At 52.1% G+C, this 23626-nt stretch overlaps 1 protein-coding gene across 1 annotated transcript in view; it reads left to right on the forward strand.

Annotated features, from left to right (window-relative positions):
• ADAMTS7 (ADAM metallopeptidase with thrombospondin type 1 motif 7) overlaps window positions 1–23626 on the forward strand; it is a 56705-nt gene that overhangs the window by 25439 nt on the left and 7640 nt on the right. Inside the window, exons 9-17 of the mRNA XM_060293536.1 lie at window positions 14707–14851; window positions 15393–15485; window positions 15867–16012; window positions 17373–17542; window positions 17781–17914; window positions 18896–19016; window positions 20241–20485; window positions 20747–20888; window positions 23097–23223. Of these exons, the coding sequence (XP_060149519.1) occupies window positions 14707–14851; window positions 15393–15485; window positions 15867–16012; window positions 17373–17542; window positions 17781–17914; window positions 18896–19016; window positions 20241–20485; window positions 20747–20888; window positions 23097–23223 (1323 nt within the window). The remainder of the gene's footprint in view (window positions 1–14706; window positions 14852–15392; window positions 15486–15866; window positions 16013–17372; window positions 17543–17780; window positions 17915–18895; window positions 19017–20240; window positions 20486–20746; window positions 20889–23096; window positions 23224–23626) is intronic.

The raw sequence follows: 23626 nt of genomic DNA on the forward strand, positions 1-23626 counted from the left end.
ATTATGTTGAGATATGTTCCTTCTATACCCACTTTTGCAAGGGTTTTTTTTTTTTTATCATGAATGGATGTTGAATTTTATCAAATGCTTTTTCTGCATCTATTGAGATGATCATGTGGTTTTTGTCTTTTGTTGATGTGGTGTATCACATTGGTTGATTTGCATATGTTGAAACATCACTGTGACCCTGGGTTGAATCCAACTTGGTTCTGGTGTATGGCATTTTTTGTGTGTTGTTGGTTTTGGTTTGCTAATATTTTGTTGAGAATTTTTGCATCTATATTCATCAAAGATACTGGCCTGTAATTTTCTTTTTTGGTAGTGTGTTTGTCTGGTTTTGGTATCAGGATGATGGTGGCTCATAGAATGTCTTTGGGAGTTTTTCTTCCTCTTCAGTCTTTTGGAAGAGTTTGAGAAGGATCGGTATAAGTTCTTCTTTGTGTGTTTGGTAGAATTTGCCTATGAAACCATCTGGTCCTGGGCTTTTGTTTGTAGGGAGTTTTTTCTGTTTGTTTTTTTATTCCAGATTACAGATGCTATTTCACTTCTAGTGATTGGTCTGTTCAAGTTATCTATTTCTTCTTGATTTAGTTTTGGTGAGCTGTATGTTTCTAGAAAGTTGTCCATTTCTTCTAGGTTGTCGAATATGTTGGCATATAATAGTTCATCATATTCGCTCATGGTTTTTTATATCTCTGCAGTATCAGTTGTGATTTCTCCTCTTTCATTTCTTATTCTGTTTATTTGGGTCTTCTCTCTTTTCTTCTTGGTGAGCCTGGCCAGAGGTTTGTCAATTTTGCTTACCCTTTCAAAGAACCAGATCTTGGTTTTATTGATTTTTTTTCTATTGTTTTTTAAATCTGTTTTATTTATTTCCTCTCTAATCTTTATTATTTCCTTCCTTCTGTTGACTTTAGATTTTGTTTGTTCTTCTTTTCCTAATTCTTTTAGATGGTTAAGTTGTTTATTTGAGATTTTTCTTGTTTCTTAAAGAAGACCTGTATCACTATGAACTTCCCTCTAAGGATTGCTTTGGCTGCATCCCATAGATTTTTGTATGGTTGTGTTCTCATTGTCATTTGCTTCAAGGTATTTTTTTATTTCTTCTTTGATTTCATTGTTGACCCATTGGTTTTTTTAGTAGCATGTTGTTTATTCTCCTGGTAATTGTGGTTTTAAAAAATTAATTAGTTTATTTATTTTTGGCTGTGTTGGGTCTTCATTGCTGCACTGGGCTTTCTCTTGTTGCAGTGAGCCGAGGTTACTCTTTGTTGCGCTACACGGGCTTGTCATTGCAGTGGCTTCTCTTGTTGCGGAGCACAGGCTCTAGGCATGCGGGCTTCAGTAGTTGTGGCTCGCAGGCTCTAGAGTGCAGGCTCAGTAGTTGTGGCAAGTGGGCTTAGTTGCTCTGCAGCATGTGGGATCTTCCTGGAGCAGGGCTCGAACCCGTGTCCCCTGCTTTGGCAGGCGTATTCTTAACTACTGTGCCACCAGGGAAGCCCTTTGTAATTGTTTTTTCTTGTTTCTTTTTCTGTGGTTGATTTCTAGTTTTATGCCGTTGTGGTAAGAAAAGATGCTTGAAATAATTTCTATACTCTTAAATTTTTTGAGGATGGTTTTGTTCCCTAGTATGTGGTCAGTCCTAGAGAATGTTCCATATGCACTTGAAAAGAATGTGTATTCTGCTTTTTTTGGATATAATGTCCTGAAAATATGAATTAAGTCTAACTGTTCTGTTGTATCATTTAGAATCTCTGTTGCCTTATTGATTTTCCATCTTGAAGATCTATCCATTGATGTGAGTGGGGTGTTAAGTTCTCCTACTATTCTTGTGTTCCCATCAATTTCTTCCTTTATGTCTGTTAGTATTTGTTTTATGTATTTGGGTACTCCTGTATTGGGTGCATATATGTTGGCAAGTGTAATATCACTTCCTTGTATTAATCCTTTTATCATTATATAGTGTCCTTCTTTATCTTTCTTTACAGCCTTTGTTTTTTTTAGTATTTATTTTTTTACTGATGTATAATTGATTTACAATGTGTTAGTTCAGATGTACAGCAAAGTGATTCAGATATATATATATACACACACACACCACATCTTCTTTATCCATTCATCTGTCGATGGACATTTAGGTTGCTTCTGTGTCTTGTTTATAGCCTTTGTTTTAAAGTCTATTTTGTCTGGTATGAATGTTGTGACCCCTACTTTCTTGACATTTCCTTTTGCATGAAGGAATATCTTTGTCCATCCCCTCACTTTCAATCTATGTGTGTCCTTTGCCCTAAAGTGGGTCTCTTGTAGGCAGCATATTGTAGGCTCTTGTTTTATAATCCAGTCTGCTGCTCTGTGTCTTTTGATTGGAGCATTTAGTCCATTGACATTTAAGGTGATTATTGACAGATATGTATTTATTGCCATTTTAAACCTTGTTTTTCCATTGATTTTATATTTCTTCTTTGTCCCTTTCTTTTGCTTTTTGTTTTTCCTTTTGTGGTTTGATGATTTTCTTTTGTATTATACTTCTTTTTGGTTCTCTTCTTTTTGGTTTTTGTGAATCTGTTGTATGTTTTTGATTTGTGGTCACCCTGTTCTTCAAGTATGTTATCCCCTTCCTATATCTACTTGTTTTAGACTGGTAGTCATGTAGGCTCAAACACATTCTAGGAAAAAAACGCTACATTTTCTGACTCTCCTCACCCACATTTTATGATTTTGATGTCCTCTTTTACATCTTCATGTTCATCCTTTTATTGTTAATTGTGGTTATCATCTCTTTCACAGAAATTTTTTGATTTCTTTTTAAATCTATGTACTGACTTATTTAAGTGATTTACTTTCCAATTGTGATTTTCTCTTTCTTAGAAGTCTTCTTTCTATTTAGAGAAGACCTTTCAATATTTTCTTTATGATAGGTTTAGTATTGCTGTATTCTTCTAGTTTTTGCTTGTGATAATTGAAAATTTTAAAAATGATAATTTTGCTGGGTAGAGTATACTAGGTTGCAGATTTTTCCCTTTCAGGACTTCCAATATATCTTGCCACTCTCTTCTGGCCTGCAACGTTTCTGTAGAGAAATAAGCTGATACTTTATGGGGGTTCTTTTGTAATTAACTCTTTTTTTTTAACATCTTTATTGGAGTATAATTGCTTTACAATGGTGTGTTAGTTTCTTCTTTTTAACAAAGTGAATCAGCTATACATATATCCCCATATCTCTTCCCTCTTGCGTCTCCCTCCCTCCCACCCTCCCTATCCCACCCCTCTAGGTGGTCACAAAGCACTGAGCTGATCTCCCTGTGCTATGCGGCTGCTTCCCACTAGCTATCGTTTTTTCGTTTGGTAGTGTATATATGTCCATGCCACTCTCTCACTTTGTCCCAGCTTACCCTTCCCCCTCCCCAACTCTTTTTCTCTTGATGCTTTTAGAATCCTCTCTTTAACTTTTAATTATAATATATCTTGGTGTGGGTCTGTTTGGGTTCATCTTGTTTGGAACCCTCTGTGCTTTTTGTACCTGGATATCTACTTCCTTCTTTAGGTTTGGGAAGTTTTCAGCCATAATTTCTTAATACATTTTCAATCCCCTTTTCTCTTTCTTCTTCTTCTGGGAGCCATATTATACGTAGATTGGCATTATCCCATAGGTCTCTTATTTTCAGAACTCGGTGTCTGTTAGACTGAAGAGATCTGTTTCATTGTTCTTTCAGGGCAATTCTCTTGACCTTTTAATTGGGAGCGGTTCCTTTGCTTCTTTATTTTACTTATATTTCTCTTGCTCTGAGTTTAGGAGAAACAGTTATCTACTGTGGTCTTGAAGGGCTGTTTTTGTGTGGGAGTGGCCCTGTGTAGCCTCTGTGGGTTTAATAAGTTTTTGGTGCAAGGGCGGTTTTTAGTATGAATGCCCACCACCTCTTTCTTCAGTGTATGCTGGCCATTATCCCCTTGATAGTAGGTGTGACTAGAGCCTGCATTGGATGTTGAGCAAGGCCTTCCTTTTTGCTCTGTGGTGGTCACTGCCTTGTCTAACTGTTCCCTAGTTGTTGGAATAGAAGCCCCCAGATCCGTTTCTGAGCTGAGGTGTAAGGTAGGCAGGACTGGAGCATTCCCACTGGGAGAGGAGCCCCTGAGTGTTCCTCCGCCAGAGCCATCCACTGGTGTGCATGCTCTGTTGTGTCACCTGTTGTGCGGGATCACAAAGTCCACTGTTGTTGGCACTGCCCTTGGCCCCGCCTCAAACATGGGAATGACGTCAATAAACCCTGGTGTTTCTCAGGCGTTGTTTTCACAAGGCCACCAGTGCAGATCCACCGAAGTCAGGTCCCAGGACTGCAGTAGTCATGCACCTGGACTTGCTGTGGGAGTGAGGCAGCTCAGATCCTGGCCTGGCCCAGCCCCTGCATGCAAGTGCCCACAAAGCCCACAGCTCCTAAGGCCAGACCCGTCCCAGCCGCAGGAGCACCCATCATCTGCTCGGATGTCCCACAGGTGCTGAACTTACAAAGCTGGCAGCAGAGGTGTACATCTGCAGTTCACACAGCTGGGGAAAGATTTCAGCCCTGCTTCATAAGTCATGCGGTCACTGGGGCTCAGTTGTGATTTCAGCCCCACCTCTGCACGTGGGCAACCCACTGGCACCTGCTCCTGGAACCCGCCAAGGCCGTGGCTGGGGTGTGTGGGCCCACCCAGGCGGCAGCTGGGGCATGGAGAAAGAGGCTGCTATGGCGGCCCCACCCCTCCCTTTGCTCACCACTCAACAATGGTGCATCGCTTCTATGGCAGGCCCGGGCTTCTTCTGCAAACAGCCCTGGTTGCAGCCATACCACATTCCAGCCCCTTCAGGCTGTCTCCACACAGGCAACAGCAGTCCTCTCTCCAGGTTTCCTCTAAACCCCAATTTTCAGCACTGAGACCCCTCCTGTACCAGCAGATTCTTGTCTCAGGCTGCAGCATGCAGGGTAGTGGCGTGGACTGTCTGTGCAGGTCTCTCTCTGTTCTGCCTGCCGCAAACCAGTTGTTTTGCTCTTCTCCAAGCCTCTGTAGCTCCCTTTCTGTCTCAGTTGATCTCCCAGTGAGGGGGCTTCCCAGGGTGCAGGAACCTTTCCTCTTTTACCTCTCTCTCCCGGGGCACAGGTCCCATCCTGCTTCCTTCCCCCCTCCTTTCATCCTGCCCAGTTATATGAAGGTGTTTCCTGTCCTTTCAGGTGTTTGAGGTCTTCTGCTAGTGTTTAGTAGGTATTCTGTGAGAATTGTTCCATTTGTAGATGTATTTTTGATGTATTTGGGGGAGGAGGTGAGTTTTACATCCTTCTACTCTGCCATCTTGATTCCTCTCCCAGTACCATACTATTTTGATTACTGTAGCTTTGTAGTATAGTCTGAAGTTAGGGAGCATGAAATCTCCAGCTCTGTTCTTTCTCAAGATTATTTTGGCTATTCGAGGTCTTTGTGTTTCCATACAGATTCTAAAATTATTCTAGTTCTGTGAAAAATGCCATTGGTATTTTGGTAGGGATTGCATTGAATCTGTAGATTGCCTTGGGTAGTATGGTCATTTTAACAATATTGATTCTTCCAATCCATGAACATGGTGTGTCTTTCCATCTGTTTATGTCATCTTCAATTTCCTTCATCAGTGTCTTACAGTTTTCTGGGTACAGGCCTTACCTCCTTAAGTAGGTTCATTCCTAGGTATTTTATTCTTTTCAATGCGATGGTCAATTGGATTGTTTCCTTAATTTTCTTTCTGATAATTCACTGTTAGTGTATAGAAATGCAGCAGATTTCTGTATGTTAATTTTGTATCTTGCGGGACTTCCCTGGTGGCGCATTGGTTAAGAATCTGCCTGCCAATGCAGGGGACACAGGTTCGAGCCCTGCTCCGGGAAGATCCCACATGCCATGGAGCAACTAAGCCTGTGCGCCACAACTAGTGAGTCTGCGCTCTAGAGCCCGCGGGCCACAACTGCTGAAGCCCACACACCTAGAACCTGCGCTCTGCAACAAGAGAAACTACTGCAGTGAGAAGCCCACGCACTGCAACAAAGAGTAGCCCCCACTCGCTGCAACTAGAGAAAGCCTGTGCACAGCAACGAAGAACCAACGCAACCAAAAATAAATAAATAAATTCATTTAAAAAAAAATGTTGTATCTTGCCACTTTACCAAATTCGCTGATGAGTTCTAGTGGTTTTTTGGTGGCATCTTCAGGATTTTTCTATGTATAGTGTCATGTCATCTGAAAACAGTGACAGTTTTACTTATTCCTTTTCAATTTGGATTCCTTTTCTTGTCTGATTGCTGTGGCTAGGACTTCCAATACTATGTTGAATAAAAGTGGTGAGAATGGGCATCCTTGTCTTGTTCCTGATCCTGGAGGGAATGCATTCAGCTTTTCACCATTGAGTGTGATGTTTTTTCACCATTGTGTATGATGTTAGCAGTGGGTTTGTCGTATTTGGCCTTTATTATGTTGAGGTATGTTCCTTCTATTCCCACTTTCTGGGGGGTTTTTGTTATAAATAGTTGTTGAATTTTGCCAAAAGCTTTTTCTGCATCTATCGAGGTGATCATATGGTTTTTATTCTTCAGTTTGTTAATATGGTGTAGCACATGGATTGATTCACAGATATTGAATCATCCTTGCATCCCTGGGATAAATCCCACTACATCATGGTGTATTGTTGGATTCTGTTTGCAAATCTTTTGTTGAAGATTTTTGCATCTATGTTCATCAGTGATATTGGTGTGTAATTTTCTTTTTTCGTGATATCTTTGTCTGGGTTTGGAATCTGGGTGATGCTTCATAGAATGAGTTCGGAAGTGTTCTTTCCTCTGAAATTTTTTGGAATAGTTTGAGAAGAATAGGTATTAACTCTTCTCTAGATATTTGGTGGAATTCACCTGTGAAGCCATCTGGTCCTGGACTTTTGTTTGTTGGGAGTTCCTTTGTTTGTTTCTGTTTTTTAATTACTTCAGTGTCATTACTGGTAATTGGTCTGTTCCTATTTTCAGTTTCTTCCTGGTTTAGTCTTGGGAGATTATATATTTCTAGCAATTTGTCTATTTCTTCTAGATTGTTCATTTTATTGGCATATAATTGTTCATAGTAGTCTCTTATGATCCTTTGTATTTCCATGGTGTCAGTTGTAACTTGTTTTTCATTTCTGATTTTGGCCCTTTCTCTTTTTTTCTTGATGAGCCTGGCTAAAGGTTTATCAGTTTTGTTTATCTTTTCTTTTTTTTTTTTTTTCAGGCAAGGCTTTATGGGGGCCCCTGCTGCAGCAGGGGGGAGCACGAACAAACAAAAGGTTCCCTTGCTTGCTCACTCCCTGAGGGGGGCGTCGAGCTTGTTCCTTATATGGGGTGAGGGTCCAGCTCTTATTGATCTTTTTTATTGTTTTTTTTTCTTTTTTTTTTTAGTCTTTATTTCTAAATGATTAGCGTAAATTTTACCATTCATCTTTATGCAGTGCCAATTTTTAAATGCAAATATAGGCACATTGAACTCATATGTGAAATCACCAAAATGATGCAATTCGTATTTCATAGCTCACATTTACCAGAACGGTGGACATACTGTACAAAACTAATTTGACTGGTTTTATTTCACTTCATAACATGCACACATTCTCCCAATACTCTCTGCCTTGGCTTACTGATGAGTGAGGAAGAACTGACAGGAAATGGAACTATCTTTACATTTCCTTCTAGCCCATCATTTTCAGCGCAGTAGTTGGCTGATACAAGGAAGTAACACAAATAACAAAAGATTATAGAGTTCCCTGGTCATTTCTGTTTCTTAAAACATCATTGCCTTCTTTCTGCCTTTGAAGCAAGTTCTGGTTGTAGTGCAAAGTATGGCCTCGGGCTGTCCTAGACATAGCATGCTTATTTTCCATTTGCTTAGAGTCTCACTGAATTCCTCCACATCATGGGCCCGCTGGGATGCTGTACTCATGAGGTGGCAAGGAGCAGAGGACACAGACATCGCATATCTCCCCTGCTCACGCACATGCTTCTTGTTCCATCAGAACTCGCTTAACAGAACACAAATTCAAAAACATAAAGAGTTCGAGATGGCAGTAGCAGAGCTTTAAATCACCTGCTGCGCTCTTCCCCACCCTCCATTCTTTGGGCAGCCACTTTCAACTTTCATCCTTTTTAGCTTTTTCTTACCTTATTTACTTTCATATTTCCAAAAAGCCTTCCTAGAGTGCTGTTTCTTGATTTTTCAATTTAGATATTATCAGATGACTTGTACAATGGAAGGTTGGGATTTAACCTCCTTGTGTCACTTCCTGCACACATTTGCCCCTGCCATCACATCCCAATATTGTGTTAGCATATCTTTTTTTTTTTTTTTTTTTTTTTGCGGTATGCGGGCCTCTCTCACTGTTGTGGCCTCTCCCGTTGCGGAGCACAGGCTCTGGACGCGCAGGCTCAGCGGCCATGGCTCACGGGCCCAGCCTCTCCGTGGCATGTGGGATCTTCCCGGACCGGGGCACGAACCCGTGTCCCCTGCATCGGCAGGCAGACTCTCAACCACTGCGCCACCAGGGAAGCCCCTGTTAGCATATCTTGATTAAATCCACGTTCAGTGTTTTCATTATTAGGATTGTATCGATAATGCCGAACCAAGCGTTGTAACAAAATGATGTTCTCTTTTTAAGAACCACTTTTTTATTTGCCTAGTTTTCTTTGCTTCTCTAAGTCTTCCGTATCCTCCAGCAATTCTACAAAATGTCTCTTAATCCAGTTTTCCAGGCAATCCCTGCCCCATCGTCTAACAGTTTCCTTCTTTCCTGGACATCCCCCCAAACTTCCCTTTGTCCTTCTGCTCCAGTCTAAGCTGGGTGCTTTCTGTTGCTCCCCTGAAGTTGTCACGCATGGTCTTTCTGTCTCCTGGATCTCTTGCTTACCTTTTCTAGAGGAGTTTACTTCTTTGTTTGGTGGAGCATATTCTCAAGCAGCCTTCTGAGAAGGGACGTGTGGAGGTGAATGGTTTGCTTGTCTTAAAGTGTTCGCTTGTCTTTATTCTTCCCTCATACCTGACTGATCATTTGATAGCAACTTCTAAGTTAGAAGTCTTTCTCCCTCAGAATTTCAAAGGTGTCTTTCCTTTGTCTTCTAGCTTCCAACAGTGCTGTTGACAAGTCTCATACCAGTCTAATTCCCAAACCTTTGTATGTGACCTTTTAAAAAGTCTGGAAACTTTTAGGATTTTCTCTATCTCTCTCTTAATATAGAGAATATTCTGTCTGTGTCTCCCTCTCTCTTTTTTTTCTCTTGGTGATTTGAACTTTTGCAATTATGTGCCTTGGTCTACTTTTATTCTGGGAGGACACTTGGTAGTCCCTTTTCATCTAAAAATTCATGTCCTTCAGTTCTTGGAAATGTTCTTATTATTTATTTGATAGTCGTCTTGCTTTTATTTTCTCCTTCTGGAACCCTTCATATTCAGCTATTCTCTCCCTTTCTTTTTTTTACCTTTTTCATCTCTTTCTGTTTACTGGAAGACATCCTTATCTTTACCTTATAACCCTTCTATTACATTAAAAATTTTTTTCCTATTGTACTTCTACTTTCCTGAACTTTCTTATTCGCTAAATACTTCTTTTTACTATCCTCTTCTAGGTCCATGAGTAGAGTATCTTATCTTTCTGAGGTTATTATTTATGTGGATTTTTTTTTCTTTTGCTCCCTGTAATATCTTTCTTTCCTTCGAGTTATTTTTTTAAATCTTTCTGTCATGTTATAGGTTTTCTTAAGATGGTATGGCTGTATTCCCTCCGTGGAAGGAGGCACTGGGCTGGAGTTGGGAGGTCTGTGGACTGGGCCGCACTTTTCCACATCACCTCTGAGGGACTGGTGGGGATGGGGCTGTTTCTTTGGGAGATCTTTAAATGTCAGTATCTAGGGTCATTTTTCTGAGTGATTGTTGCCCCAGAGAGGCATTCTCTAGTCTTTTCCTGGGAAGGTGTAAGTCTGGCTACAGCGTTCTGGCATCCAAATGGGGAAGGAGCTTGGCAGTTATCTCAGCCTTCCTCATGTAGACTTTTCTCTGTAGGTCCCTCTGCCTCAGGCCTTCCACTGTGCCTAGTGTTCCTGGACCAGATCTCCTGGATCACCCCGAGAGTGACCCCGGCCCTCTGCCAGGCAGGGAGGTGGCCATCGCCTGGCTACATAGGGTTGGGAAGGGGATCTAGTGGGTCTTACAGACTTTCAGCCAGGCTCTTGTCCTCAGTCTTCCTGACGCACAGGCCTCCAGGGGTCCCTGGGACCCTGATTCCTGAGCCCTTCCAGTGTCCCACTTCTGGGTAGTTTCTCCCTGCAGGACTGGCTCTCAGCATTCACTGCTGTGGTAAGTCAGCTGCTACTCGATCATCTGCTTTCCAGCTTCTAGAATTTTTGCTGACATCTTCCATCTGCCATCATCACCTCTCTCTTGCCCTTCGTCCTTGTGGATTTATGCCTTGTTTATTCCTTTCCTATCATCTTAGTGGGGCTCTGGAAGGGAGTGGAAATAAATCTGTGTCTGTTCAATGAGCCATATTTTTCTAGAAGGCCATTCACTGGGGCCAGGTTCGTTATGGATGTGAGAGCAAGGACTCTGGCCTCTGATAGAAGAGGGATAACTGGGTGGAGAGTGAGACTAGAAGCAGAGAAGTGTTGAGTTTGATGTTAAGACCCTGGACTCTGGGCCAGGTTTCTACCTGTGTTGGCAGACAGTTACACTAGCCTTAAGCCTCAAAGACTGGGGATAATGACGGGACTGCCTCCTGGGTTGCCCTGAGGATTCAGTGAGCACACATGTGAAGTGTGTAGCACAGCACTGGCCACACGGTTAGCATTCAATGCCTGGTGACTGTTGTCACTGTTACCAAGTGACTAGGAGCTGAAGCAGAGAAGTGGCCCGCGCGCAGGGAAAGCTGGGTAGAAAACCATCCCAAGGGTCTGTCACCTCCCGACATAGGAGTCAAGAGTGAGAGAAGGGCTGGGAAATCAGAAGAGTAGCCGCCCCTGCAGTACCCTGAGGGCTTTTCCCAGCTGCCCCCACCCAGGGTGCCGCCCAGCCTGACTTCTGTCAGGACAGACAGACGGACAGATATGTCTCTGTCTTCATTCAGCTGCTGGAATGCGTGAGGGACTTGGCTTGGGGCCTGGGGTGAGGGTGGGAGGAGAGGGCGAAACCCTGAGCCAGCCAGGGCCTCCCGGAGCCTTGGCACTGAGAAGAGCTGGAAGGAGGCGGAAAGAGAGATACAGGCGGAAAGAGAGATACAGGCGCGGCAGATGGAGGGGAGCTGGGGAGGGAGGAGAAGTTCATCTCCCCAAGGGTGGTCGCACTCTCACCTCTCCATCCTGGAGGGTCAGGCAGGAGGGGATCACGAGGCCCAGGACAGGTGCGGGAGGGGGTGCTCAGACGGAGAATGTGGTACCAACCTGTCCTCTAGCCCCTCCGCCCTCTGTCTCCTTGTTGGGGGTGGGACAGAAGACAGGACAGGTCCCACCTAGACAGGATGGAGGCCAGAATGAGCAAGATTCACAGAAGGAAGGCGCCAGGTGGAGTCAGGCAGTGTTTCCAGGGCTTGAGGGTGTCTTAGAGGCACTCAGACCGCCCCCCCTTCCCCACTGGATGTGACACTCCTCGGCTCCCTGCAAGGAGATGTTTATTAGGCCACACAGACCCAGACATTGGCGAATCCCACTTGGTCTCAAACTGTGCTCAGGGGGACAGTGGTAGAGGAGGTAGTGTCCCTGTCCTCAAGACCCTCACCATCTGGGGGGCACAGACATGTGACAATTCCGGGTAATTAGCACTGTGGCAGACAGGCCTGTGGGGTTTGTAGGAACCTGGAGAAGAGGGGCAGGGACGTCACCTCTGAGAAGGAGCCGCGGAGCTGCCCTCTAAGGACTGCTGCAGCACCCTGAGGAAGAAGGGTGCTCTAGGTGGGGTGCACAGCGTGGTCCAGGGCTGGCAGTGCGGGAGCATGGGGTGGGATGGAGAATCTTCAAGAGGTGGTGGTGGGGCTGGAGGAAAGCTTCTGGGGCCTGTGGTCATTGGCCAGTCCAAGACGTCAGCCTGAAGAACTTGAAGAGCCTTTCTAGACTGAGAGCTGCTTTCAGGGACCCTGCTGTTTCATAAGGGACCTCTCGTTTCTTGAGCTACTACTTGGACCTGGGGCCAGGGAGGGAAGGCCCTGTTCTCTCAGGCCTTCGCAGCCAGGATTTCTGGAAGGAGAGAGGCGGGCCTTATCGTGTGTCAGGCCCTTGCCCCCACCATCTGGCGACTCCATGACTAGGCCCCCAGGGGTGGCGAGGGGAGGGGGCGCACAGGCCTCTCCCAGATGATGGGCAGCTCTTTGCAGCCCTTGAGGTGGGAGTGACACTTCCGACTGGAGCCACCCGCTGTCTGCTCTGACCCCATGTGGGGTTGCCCAGCCCACTATAATTAGAGCGAGGAGGGGCCCCGAGGGGAAGGGCTGACGTATGTCAGCAGCACGGGGAGCCTGGCAGTAAGCCGACCAGAGGAAGGAAGGGCCGGCTGCCGGCCGCCCGTGTGACTTTTCCCAAGTAGATGCTGCTATTTATACCTCTGTTGCTTGGGATCCCATAGGCTGCCTCAGCCTTTTGTAGATGAGGATGTGAAGGCCCAGAGAGGGTAAGGGATGGCCCAAGGCCACACAGCATCTGTAGCAGGGCAGGATTGGGGTTTCCAGTCAGCATCTGGGCCTGAATGTGGCTCTGATTCTGGTGGTGGGTCCTACGAGGACCCTTCAGGCCCCCCAACCTCGCACACACATATAGGATGGCCCTGAGAGGTTGTGGTCGCCCTGGCTGCCCAGCAGCAGGCCACAGAAGCTTGATTCATGGCATGTCAGCACCGGGTCCTGGCCGGAAAACTGAAGGGCTGGATGTGGCCTGGGACCTGTTGGTGTGGGGCTGAGGCACGTTGGACCCCAGTCAGAGGAGCTCCCTGGCTGGGTCTGAGTCAGAAGAGTGGGTGAAGCCCCCAGCTACATCTTGAGTTGTGTCCTGCCAGGCAAAAAGGAGGAGCCCCGGGGCCAGGTTGACCCTTCACCCCCTTCCTCCCCGTCTCAGCCGATGCTCTGCCCCCGGGTGCAGGCGCAGGGAGCCCGCAGGCTGAAGCCAGCAATCAGAAGACTCCTTTCTCCCTGCCAGACCTCAGCTGCCATGATTTAGAGCTTCTGTTTGGAGTGAAGTGTTTGAGGCGGGCTCACGATCGGATGGGAGGAGCTCTGCACCAAGGGCAGCCTAGCAAGTGGACACGTGGGCGTTGGCAGCCTGGCCTGGCATCACATCCTGACCATCACTGCCCTCCCACGTGACTCAGGGCAAGGGACGCACTGCCCTGGGCCCTGAAAGTGGAAGGAGATGGTGGTAGAGTTTTCTGCTTGAGGGGTTGTGAGCGGCAGATGGGAGAGCGCCCGCTCAGCACCCGGGGCTGGCCTGGCCTGCGGCGATCCGGGACAGACAGCTGGGTCCCACACCTGCTCATTCGCCCGACGCCCATTTTACAGGGTCCATTTCTAGCTAACACAGGTGGGCCAGGTGATTCTGGGTGGGGAGGGGCCCCCAGGGTCCTCAGCAGGAGTCTGGTCACTGAGGCTTTGTTCCCTGAAGCTCTGGTGGAGCCTGGGCCCTGCCACTAGCCAGGGGACTTGGGAGACCACATGGACCACCCACCCTGGCCTGGGCTCGCAGCTCCCAGACCTCTGCCTCTGAAATTTGGACTCCCAGATCACAGTGGCTGACTGCCCCCAGCCTTCCCTCACGCGGGCCTACAAATTGGCCTATTTCTCGTCCTCTCTGTGGCCCGTAGTGTCTCCTCCTTCCCTCCTGGCCAGACCCCAGCATCCATCACCTCTGCCTTTCTTTCCTGTGCCTCCCTCAGTCCTAACCAGGACCCTTTGCTCATCCTGGCTCCCTGACCTGGCACCAGCCACCCTCAAGCCTCCCAGACTGGAAAACTGGGGGGTTTCTGCCTCCCCCTACCCTGCTTAGCCTGGGACCCCAAGTCCCATAGGTCCTGCCTCCCTCCTGCCACTGCCAGGGAGTCCTGGCAGGAGATGGACAGGAGTAAATAGGGGAGTGACACAGGCTGGCAGACACTGGGCTCTCTCCCAGGTTGGCGGCCGGACAGGGGGCAGCCTTCAGGCCTTGGTCCTCCCACAGATGACCCTAGGTCTCAGCCCAGGGCGGGGCTCTCAGAGGCCTGCTGTTGTATCAGCTGTGATGTGATGCTCTCCAGATCGTGGACAGAGGGGTGGAGGCTGCAGGAGCTCCGAGCAGGCTTAGTGGTCCAGGAGGCTGCAGAGGGCAGGGCCTTTCGGCTGGATCTTGGGGAAAGAGGCTTCACCAGTGGAGGAGTGGGGAGAGTGTCGTGGGTGGAAGGAATAGTTTGTGGAGAGGCCTGGCACTGGGGAGCGGGGATTAGCCAGCTGGAGTGCCCTGGAGATGGATGGGAGAGGCTGGGAGGGTCTTTCCTGCTAGCTTAGGTCAAAGAATAGGATAGGTGAGCAAGGAGGCTGGAGTTTTCCTGTAAGTTTAGGGCTTTAAGCCCCTTCCCACCTTCCCTGCACAACTGGTCTGGTGCGGCCTCCCTGATGGGTCTCTCAGGCTGCGCCCTCTGCCCCAGAGGACAGGTGGCTCCTCACTTCATACTCCTGTCTCATCTCTGCAGCCGTGGGTGGGGCCTCTGCCTGGATGACTCTCCCACCAAGGATGTCATCGACTTCCCTTCGATACCACCTGGTGTCCTCTATGACGTGGGCCACCAGTGTCGCCTCCAGTATGGGGCCTACTCTGCCTTCTGCGATGACATGGACGTGAGTGTGGGGCCTGTGTGGACACGGGGGAGGAGGGCAGCCCTCAGCAGCCTGCAGACCCCACCCAGCCTGGGCTCGGCCCGCACGTGATGCCCACGAGACATAAAGTGGCCTGTGGGAGAGGCCGAGGGTTGGGCGGCCGTAGACCTGGGTCTGCATTCTGGGTGGACCATTTACCAACCATGGGACTTTGGGCAAGGCCCTCACCTGCTGGAGCTGGATCATAAGAGGTAAAATAAAACCTCTCCTGCGGGGTCCTGGGGAAGATCGCCCAAAGTGATGGCCATGGGCATGTCAGAGACCCTGCGGCTTCTAACCAGGGTGTTTCCAGACGGGTAGGCTGAGGCTGGGAGAGGTGTGGGTGAGCTGGGGACTGCCTGAGCCACAAACCCGAGCCTGGGGCCCCAGCCCAGGACCCCCTACACCATGTGCCGGCCCCAAGGAGGGGTTCCCAGGGGTCTCGTGGGGGTGGTGAGGGGGCAGGGCAGGTGGTGGCGCCGAGGAGGAGGTGAGGGTATGGCCCTTGCCCTCCTCCTTGCAGAATGTCTGCCACACGCTCTGGTGCTCCGTGGGGACCACCTGTCACTCCAAGCTAGATGCAGCTGTGGATGGTACCAGGTGCGGGGAGAGCAAGGTAGGGGTTCGCCAGTCCAGCTGCGGAGGGGGTGAGAGGTGAGACTCCCTGCTGTGTCCGTGCTCTGGGGTCGCTCATGCCCTTAGCAGAACCCCAGCCCTCTCTGGCCCAAGTCCCCACCTGCAGAATGGAGGCTTTGGGGCAGAGCTTGACTGGGCAATTCTCCAAAGTGCCTTCAGCTCGGAAGAGTCAGCATGTGGACTCTTATTTTATTCCTTGCTCGGCTCCACCATGGGGCCCAGGCGTTGGGTGACTGGAAGGGGGCCTCCCCCAGCCCTTAGGTCCTTCCCCTCTGGGCCTTTCCAGGCCTTCCACCCACCTTGTTCTCACTAGGGTGAGGAGCTTGGAGTGGGCTTGCTCTACCTCTGTCTGTCTCGGTAGTGGTGTCTGAATGGGGAGTGCGTTCCCATGGGCTTCCGGCCCGAGGCCGTGGACGGTGGCTGGTCTGGCTGGAGCGCCTGGTCCGTCTGCTCCCGGAGCTGTGGCGTGGGCGTGCAGAGTGCCGAGCGGCAGTGCACGCAGCCTGCGTGAGTGCGGGGCCGGGGCTCCCGGGGCAGGTGGGATGGGGCGCCCTGAGCAGAGCCGGCGATTGCAGGGACACTGGCTCTGTCCCAGCCTCCCACTCGCAGAAGTATCCCCATGGAGGCCAAGCCTGGAGTGTCCAGAGCCACCTCGGGTCACTTCTAGGAGTGCCCCGGAGGCTGATTGAGTCGCCACTGCTGACCCCATTGCAGAGAGGGAAACACCAAGGCCCAGACGCTGGAGGGACTCATCAGAGGCCACACAACAAAGCAGCAGCTGGTGGGAGGGAAGCAGGGAGGACAGTGGCTAAGAGCTTAGACCCTGAACCTTAGATGGATCAGGGTTCAAATTCCCTCTCCACCCCTTCTCTGGGCCTCAGTTTCCAGAGAAAGTATATGATGGGGCAGCAGCAGTGCCCATCTGGTAGAGGATAAATGCAGGTAAAGCCCTATAGCTAGTTCGTAGTAAGCGCTCAGTAAATAGAGCCACTTAGTGGCATTTGAGGTACAAGTGGGTCCAAGATGAGACTGGGGACAGCTGGGAGAATTGGTCAGCCTGGGAGGGGTGCTGTGTGACCTGGGGTGAGTGACTTCATCTCTCTGGGCCTCAGTTTCCCCATCTAAGAGTGGTGAGGTGAAGATTCAGGGAGGTGCAGAGAGGCCAGCTGTACTGTAGACCGAGGGGATGCCCGGCACCTTTGGATGAGCCCACTTCACTAGGCTGCCCCAGGGTGGGCATGGGATTCAGAGCCAGGTCCTTCTAGGGCCCCGTGCTTATACCCCACCCTGCCTCCAGGCCCCTAGGCCTGAGCTGGGTTGGGGGCAGACAGGGTGGGGTTAAGGTTCAGGCTCTATGCTGGGGGCATACCTCTCAGCTGGGCCAGGGCCAAGGGGGCTTCCTTTTGACCTGGGCTGGGGTGCTGCCACCAGGAACACATCTGCTGACACATGGGCTGTCAGGACTCTGGGTCCCACGGGCTGGAGACTTGGAGTGGCCCCTTCAGCCAGTCATGTCTGCAGCTTGGCCCAGCCTCTGAACAACCCTCTGCAGAGGCAGCCCCAGTCCCATTTTATAGATGAGGATACTGAGGCCCAGAGGGGTCCAGAGACTTGGCCAAGGTCACACAGCAGGTTAGGGGCAGAGCCCAGGCTTCCTGCTGCCACCTCCCCTGAGATGCTTTCAAACAGGGAGCCTGTGTCTGGACCAGAGTGTGGGTGACCCACAGGGAGAGCAGCGTGAACAGAGGTGGACGGCGGGAATCTCTGGGTGTTAGGGGTGCAGGAGGAGCCGCTCGCTCCGAGGGCCCACTTCTGGATCCGGGTGTGCAGTCGGCACTCACTGCCCCCCACCCCACTCTCCCCACAGGCCCAAATACAAGGGCAAATACTGCGTGGGTGAACGGAAGCGCTTTCGCCTGTGCAACCTGAAGGCCTGCCCCGCCGGCCGCCCCTCTTTCCGCCAAGTCCAGTGCAGTCACTTTGACGCTATGCTCTACAAGGGCCAGCTGCACACGTGGGTGCCCGTGGTCAATGACGGTGAGTCCTATTGCCCACAGGGACACTGAGGCCTGGAAGGGCAGAGATCCAAGGGCCAAGGTTGCCCAGTGATACAGGCACTGTCTGCCGGGGCTGCTGCTCCCTCCTGGCTCCCGTGGACAGCCTTGCACCCCCAGCCCGCCACTGATGGGTGTCGTGGAGGCGGTCTTCCCGGTGGCCTCCGTGGCTCCTGCCCTGCCCTGGTTGCCCCTCACGGCTCCTCTGCTTGGGCCCCCAGTGAACCCCTGCGAGCTGCACTGCCGGCCCTCGAATGAGTACTTTGCTGAGAAGCTGCGGGACGCTGTGGTCGATGGCACCCCCTGCTACCAGGGCCAGGCCAGCCGTGACCTCTGCATCAACGGCATCTGCAAGGTGTGCCCAGCTAGGAAGAGAGTCTCCAGCACTGCCCTCCCCAACCCCCTGGCAGGTCTCCTCTGGCTTCCTCCTGCTTCCCTCTGGCCCCCCTCCCCAGGCTGTACCATTGGGCTTCCCCGCTCTGCCAGTGAAGCCCTTTGATGGTCTGCCATCGCCTCTCAGCAAAGCCTCCCCGCTCCTCCTGGGACTGGAGCCCCCGTATCATTGGGCCTCACCCCCAGGCTCTGCCTCTGCACCATGGCCTGCCCGCCATGGCTTCTGAATGCTGGCTTTCGTACCGGCCCAGCCCCGGCCCAGAAACCAGAGCTCAGGTGGTAGCTCGACCTCCTGCTGGCTGGATGACCCCCAGCAGTGGTTTCCTCTGCGATAGTAGAATGGGGACTCTCCGTCCATGTAGCCACGTCACAGGGTTAAATGCAGTCATTTAACAGGGCAATTGCAGGGCCGTGCAGGCCTCAGGGCCTGGCAGAGAAAGCGTCAGTGTTTGCTGACAATACTTAGACTTATTTCCAGCAGTATCAGTGCCACTCCCCCTGCCTGTGTCCTCAGCACTTTCTTTCCTCTGCTCCTGGGAAGGGAAGCCCCTGGGCGTGGAGGCCTGTGCTCTGGGGAGGACCAGCAGGGAACACTGATTTCTGCTTCGGGGAAATTCCTGTCCACGCTGGTCAGGAGCGCGGGTGTGCCAGCTCCCCCTGCCTGCTGTGGCCTTTTACAAAGCTTCTCCCGTCTCTTGTCTCATGCGATCTCACAGCACACCTTCCCGGTGCAGGTGGTTCTCCCTGTTTCACATCTGAGGAAGCTGAGGCCCAGAGAGGTTGAGGGGTTTACGTGGGGTCAGAGGGCACAGCTGTGGGGGGGCCCCCGCTCCCTGCTCCGAGCTCTCTCCTCCCCACCCTGGCAGGCCCCCGAGGCTGGTGCCAGAGAGGGCTCGCCGCCAGGGGCCCAGCACCAGGGGGCTCCCCTCCCCATGTGTTGCAGAATGTGGGCTGCGACTTCGAGATTGACTCGGGTGCCGTCGAGGACCGCTGCGGCGTGTGCCACGGCAACGGCTCCACCTGTCACACCGTGAGCGGGACCTTCGAGGAGGCTGAGGGCCTGGGTATGGGTGGGACCCCTGGTGGGGGGCAGGGCACTCTTGACCTGGTGACCCTTCCTTGTCTCCCTTGAGCCCTGCCCACGGCCCCCATGGCCAGAGATGGGAAGCAGGGAAGCTGCCTTGCTGGGTCTAGGATCCTGGCAGGAGTCAGGGCACCCAGGCCCAAGTGCAGAGACCTGCCTTCACAGGGAGTCCTCCTGCCCCAGGGACCCCAGCCTGGGCTTATCAGGCTTATGAGTGGCCTTATGAAGCTTTAGAGACCCCCCAGCTCCACTCACTCGCCTCAGGGCCTGTTTTGCATCCATTGCTTAAGTGCCAACTGTGTGCTAGGTGAGGGAGACACAGAGGTGAAGAGCTTACAGTCTCACCTTTTGGTGTGACAGATGCAGTGGAGGGAGGCCCAGAGGGCTGTGAGAGCCCTGAGGAAGGAGGTCCTGACATGGAGAGGTCAGGGAAGACTTCCTGTAGGAAGTGGAAGTTGAGCTGAATCATAAAAGACTCAGATGAGATGGGGAAAAGCATTACACATGGAGGAAAGAGCTTGTGCCCAACAAAGCCTGGAGGCAAGAAGGAGCATGCTCTGTCTGGGGACCTATCTATAAGAAAGGCGGGGATGCCATAAGGCTTTGAATGCTAGACCGAGAAGCTTAGATTTCAGCCCCAGAGATGCAGTCCAGTGTGGTGGTTAAAGCTCAGACCTCAGAGCTTGATTCACATCCCAGCAGAGCCCTGGTGCAAGTTATGTAACCTTTCTGTGCCTCAGTGCCCTCGTGTGTAAAATGGGGATAACAGTAGTGCCTACGTCATAGGGTTGTTACACCTGCAGAGTCCTCAGGGTAACGCCAGGCACGTGATGGGTACTACTTAGTGAAAGAACAGAAACAGGCTGTATAGGTATGAGCAGGATATCCCAGGGGAAAGGCCCAGTCAATTGGGGTTTTTAGAAAGGTCATGCTGGCCCCAGGTATAGGGGATAGGCCCAGCCTTGTGACAGGGAGACCAGCTAAGGCTTCCCAGAGAAGGGTGGTGGGGCATGGGTCAGGGGGAAGGATTTGAGCCCTTCTGAGGCTTTGGTGATCTGGGACAGATCTAAGTGGGGAACCCAGAATCAACGATGGAATCTTTGGCATCGCCAGGCAGGGGCAAGTGGAAAGAGAGGTGAGGGCGGGCAACAGCTAACCCTCTTACCTCTTTTCACCACCTGTGCACAATGTCCCTGGCCAACAGGGTATGTGGACGTGGGGCTGATCCCAGCCGGTGCTCGCGAGATCCGCATCGAGGAGGTGGCCGAGGCCGCCAACTTCCTGGCCCTACGCAGCGAGGACCCGGATAAGTACTTCCTCAACGGTGGGTGGACCATCCAGTGGAACGGGGACTACCAGGTGGCGGGGACCACCTTCACATATGCGCGCACAGGCAACTGGGAGAACCTCACGTCCCCGGGTCCCACCGACGAGCCTATCTGGATCCAGGTGACCGCCTCCTGGGGCCCAGGCTGGGGAGGAGCAGAGGTGGGGTCCGTGGCTCCCAGCCGCATGGCAGGAGCGAGCCCGGCTCCGGGCCTGGCCCTACTGCTGGGGCCTCTGCCTCGGCTTCCCCATCTCTAGAATGGCTCCATGGTGTAGCCCCAGGTCCCAGAGGTGGCTGAGGTTGGCTCCTTTAGGATGGGTGGCAGGGCTTGGCAGAGGGAGAGGACACCTCATGCTCACGGAGGCCCCCCCCGCCTGCCCCAGCTCCTGTTCCAGGAGAGCAACCCTGGGGTGCGCTACGAGTACCTCATCCACAGGGAGGCGGATGGCCGTAGCCAGTTCCAGCCGCCCGAGTTCTCCTGGCACTATGGGCCCTGGACCAAGTGCACAGTCACCTGCGGCACAGGTGAGGAGAGCAGTGGGCGCAGCTCCTGCCCAGCAGGGCCTGTGTCTCTGGGCACTGATGCCTGGCTTTAGCCTCTGGCTCATTGCTTAGTTGCTGGGCTGCTGTGAACTGGGAATGCTGCTTCTGGGCCTCAGTTCCCCCATCTATATAATGGGGCTAGCAGTGGCCCCATCTCATAGGTCCACTGGGAGAGGAAACAAGGTGAGGCAGGCACGGCACGTGGTGCTTGGCGAGCGCTCAGCGTGTCTCCCCCAGAGAGGCACCAGCTGCCTCTCCCTCTTCTCACTGCTCAGCTCTGGCGGGTCCTGTGCCCATGGTTCTGCCCCATACCTGGGATCTGACCCCTTCATCCTCCCAGAGCTTTACCTGCATCTCCATCAGGACAAGCTCCTTCCTCTCCTCTAGCTCCTGCCACAGACAGGCTTCCCCAGGCCCCCCTCCTCCTCGGTGCCCTCCCACCCTTCCTGGGAGGCCCAGAGCCTGACACTCCTGGGCTGCTGGCCCAGGAGGGCTTCCCCAGTGAGAAGGGGGAGGGGGGAGGGAGAGAAGGAGGAGGGGCAGGGGAGAGAAAGAAGGAGGGGGAGGAGGATGGAGTAGGACAGGGGCAGGGAGGAGGGAGCTGGGACGTGACAAGGATCTCCCCAACCAAACTCTGAGCCTCGTAGCCCAATGGCCTATTCACCACATTTACTTATTCCTTTAAACTCTTTATAAAATGTGTAACAATTTGACTAACTCTCACCACCCACCCCCCCGTGGCTTCTTCAGTCTCCCTTCCCCTCCCCCTCCCCCTCGGTGTCCAGGGGTCTCAGTATCAGGAATCTGGGACAGAGACATTTGAACATTCCTTGAAATGCTATTATGATGACAAATGAACACTGACTCACTAAAGCTGGGCAGGAATCTTCAAAAGCTATTAAGGGCATCCTACCCCGTATGAGTTAAATTTACAAATGTGAAAACAAATACATTTGATGAACCAGACACTGGGCAATTGTCTTTCAGCAAATCGGTGGCTTCCCACGTGGCCAGAATAGGAATGTGTTGAGTGGCAAGTGGCAGGATCCTGATGCGTGGTAGCTGGAGCAGATAAGGGGTTTGCTTGGCTTCGGCAGTAAGAACCCCCAGGGAGGGTGCGTAGTCCACGCTGGCTGGATGGCCTGCCATGTTTTTAGGGACCACTCTCAGCCCTACCTTGCCCTCATGTGTGTCACAAGATAGCACCCTTTGCCCAGGCTTCTTGCTGGCAAGAAGAAGAAGGGGCAAAGGGCTGACTCTTGGGAAGGACTTGTGTCTTTTTCTCCCTTCACGACTGTGTCCCAGACCCCCTAGCTGCACGGGAACTACAGTGGGGAGTGTTTTCAGCAGGTCCCATTGTTACCTTGAACAAACCCTGCGTTCTATTAGGAAGGAAGGAGGCGGGTGGAGGGGAGACTGGAGGCTCAGGGCAGGGGTGAGTCCCCCTTCTGTGCCATAGGGAGAGCAGGGTGAAGGCAGAGCCCGTTGGAGTTGGTCCTGCCGCTGGGCCTCAGCGGGCGGTGTGGGGTGCGTGTGGAAAGGGGAGAGCAGGGCTCTGCAAGGGTGCAGAGAGCGGCAATGGCAGGGGGAGTGAAGGACAGGAACCGCGACAAAGCGAGTGCCGGGGCAGGGGGTGGGGAGTGCTGTGAGCTGGAGAGGAATGCCTGACTGGGAGGTCTGACGGATTTCTCCTCCAGAATTTCTGGGCACTGATCCTGTTGGGAGGAGTGTAGACACTGGAGGTGGTGCTAGGCCGTGGTTGGATTTGGCACTGGTTGCACTCTTACCACGCACCAGGCACGGGCTGAGCCTGCACGTCCGTAAGCACGTTATCCTCACACCTGGCCTTCAAGGCAGGTGTTATCGTTACTCCCACTAACAGATGAAGACAGTGAGGTTCAGAGGGGCCAAGTGAGCTGCCCAGGCCTCCCAGCTAGGAAGCTGTGGGGCTAGAGCCCCCGCCCACTGAACCTGCACACTCTGCTGCCTCCCTAGGGGTGGGGGTGACGGCCAGGAGGACAGTGAGGTGGGGGCAGTGGGGGCCTGCCTTCAACCTGACAGAGGCAGTGAGGCCCTGTTCTGGAAGGGATCTGAGCAGAGTGGGGTAGAGCTGTGTCTCTGGGTGCAGCGTGGCTCAGGCAGGGGGCGCCCTGAGTGCCAGGCCCAGGCTGAGCCCCCATGGCCTCCCAGGGATGCAGAGGCAGAGCGTGCGCTGCATGGAGCGGCAGGCGGGGCCCGTGGACGAGAGGCACTGTGAGCCCCTGGGCCGGCCCGATGACCGTCAGAGGAAGTGCAGCGAGGAGCCCTGCCCCGCCCGGTGAGCCCACCAGGCGCCTGACTCCCAGTGTCCCTCATCAGGGCGCCCCTGGGAGGAGCAGAGGGAGCTGGGCTCTTAGCCTTCCTTCCCAAGGCTGAAGCCCCAGCCCCTGGTTGCCCGCGACCTCAGCCTGGGCCTGGGTTCCCCTTCAATAGCCAGCATCAGCCAGGGACATGCCTGATCGCTCGTGCTTGGGTCCCTGGATGTGAACACGGGCCTTGGGTCTTGCCCAGGTCCCCCAGGGGTGAAGGTGGCAGGAGCAAAGGGTACTGTGCCCGGTCACTGGGCTTTGGGGGCCAGGGCTTGGAGCTCTGGGAACTCGTCCCCTGGGCTTAGGCCCGACCCTCCCTGAGCCCTGAGTGCCTGGGAGTCCAGGTGACTGCACGCTGACGCTGCCCTTGTG

The sequence above is a fragment of the Globicephala melas genome, chromosome 2 (genome assembly GCF_963455315.2).
Source record: "Globicephala melas chromosome 2, mGloMel1.2, whole genome shotgun sequence".
NCBI classification, from domain to species: domain Eukaryota; kingdom Metazoa; phylum Chordata; class Mammalia; order Artiodactyla; family Delphinidae; genus Globicephala; species Globicephala melas.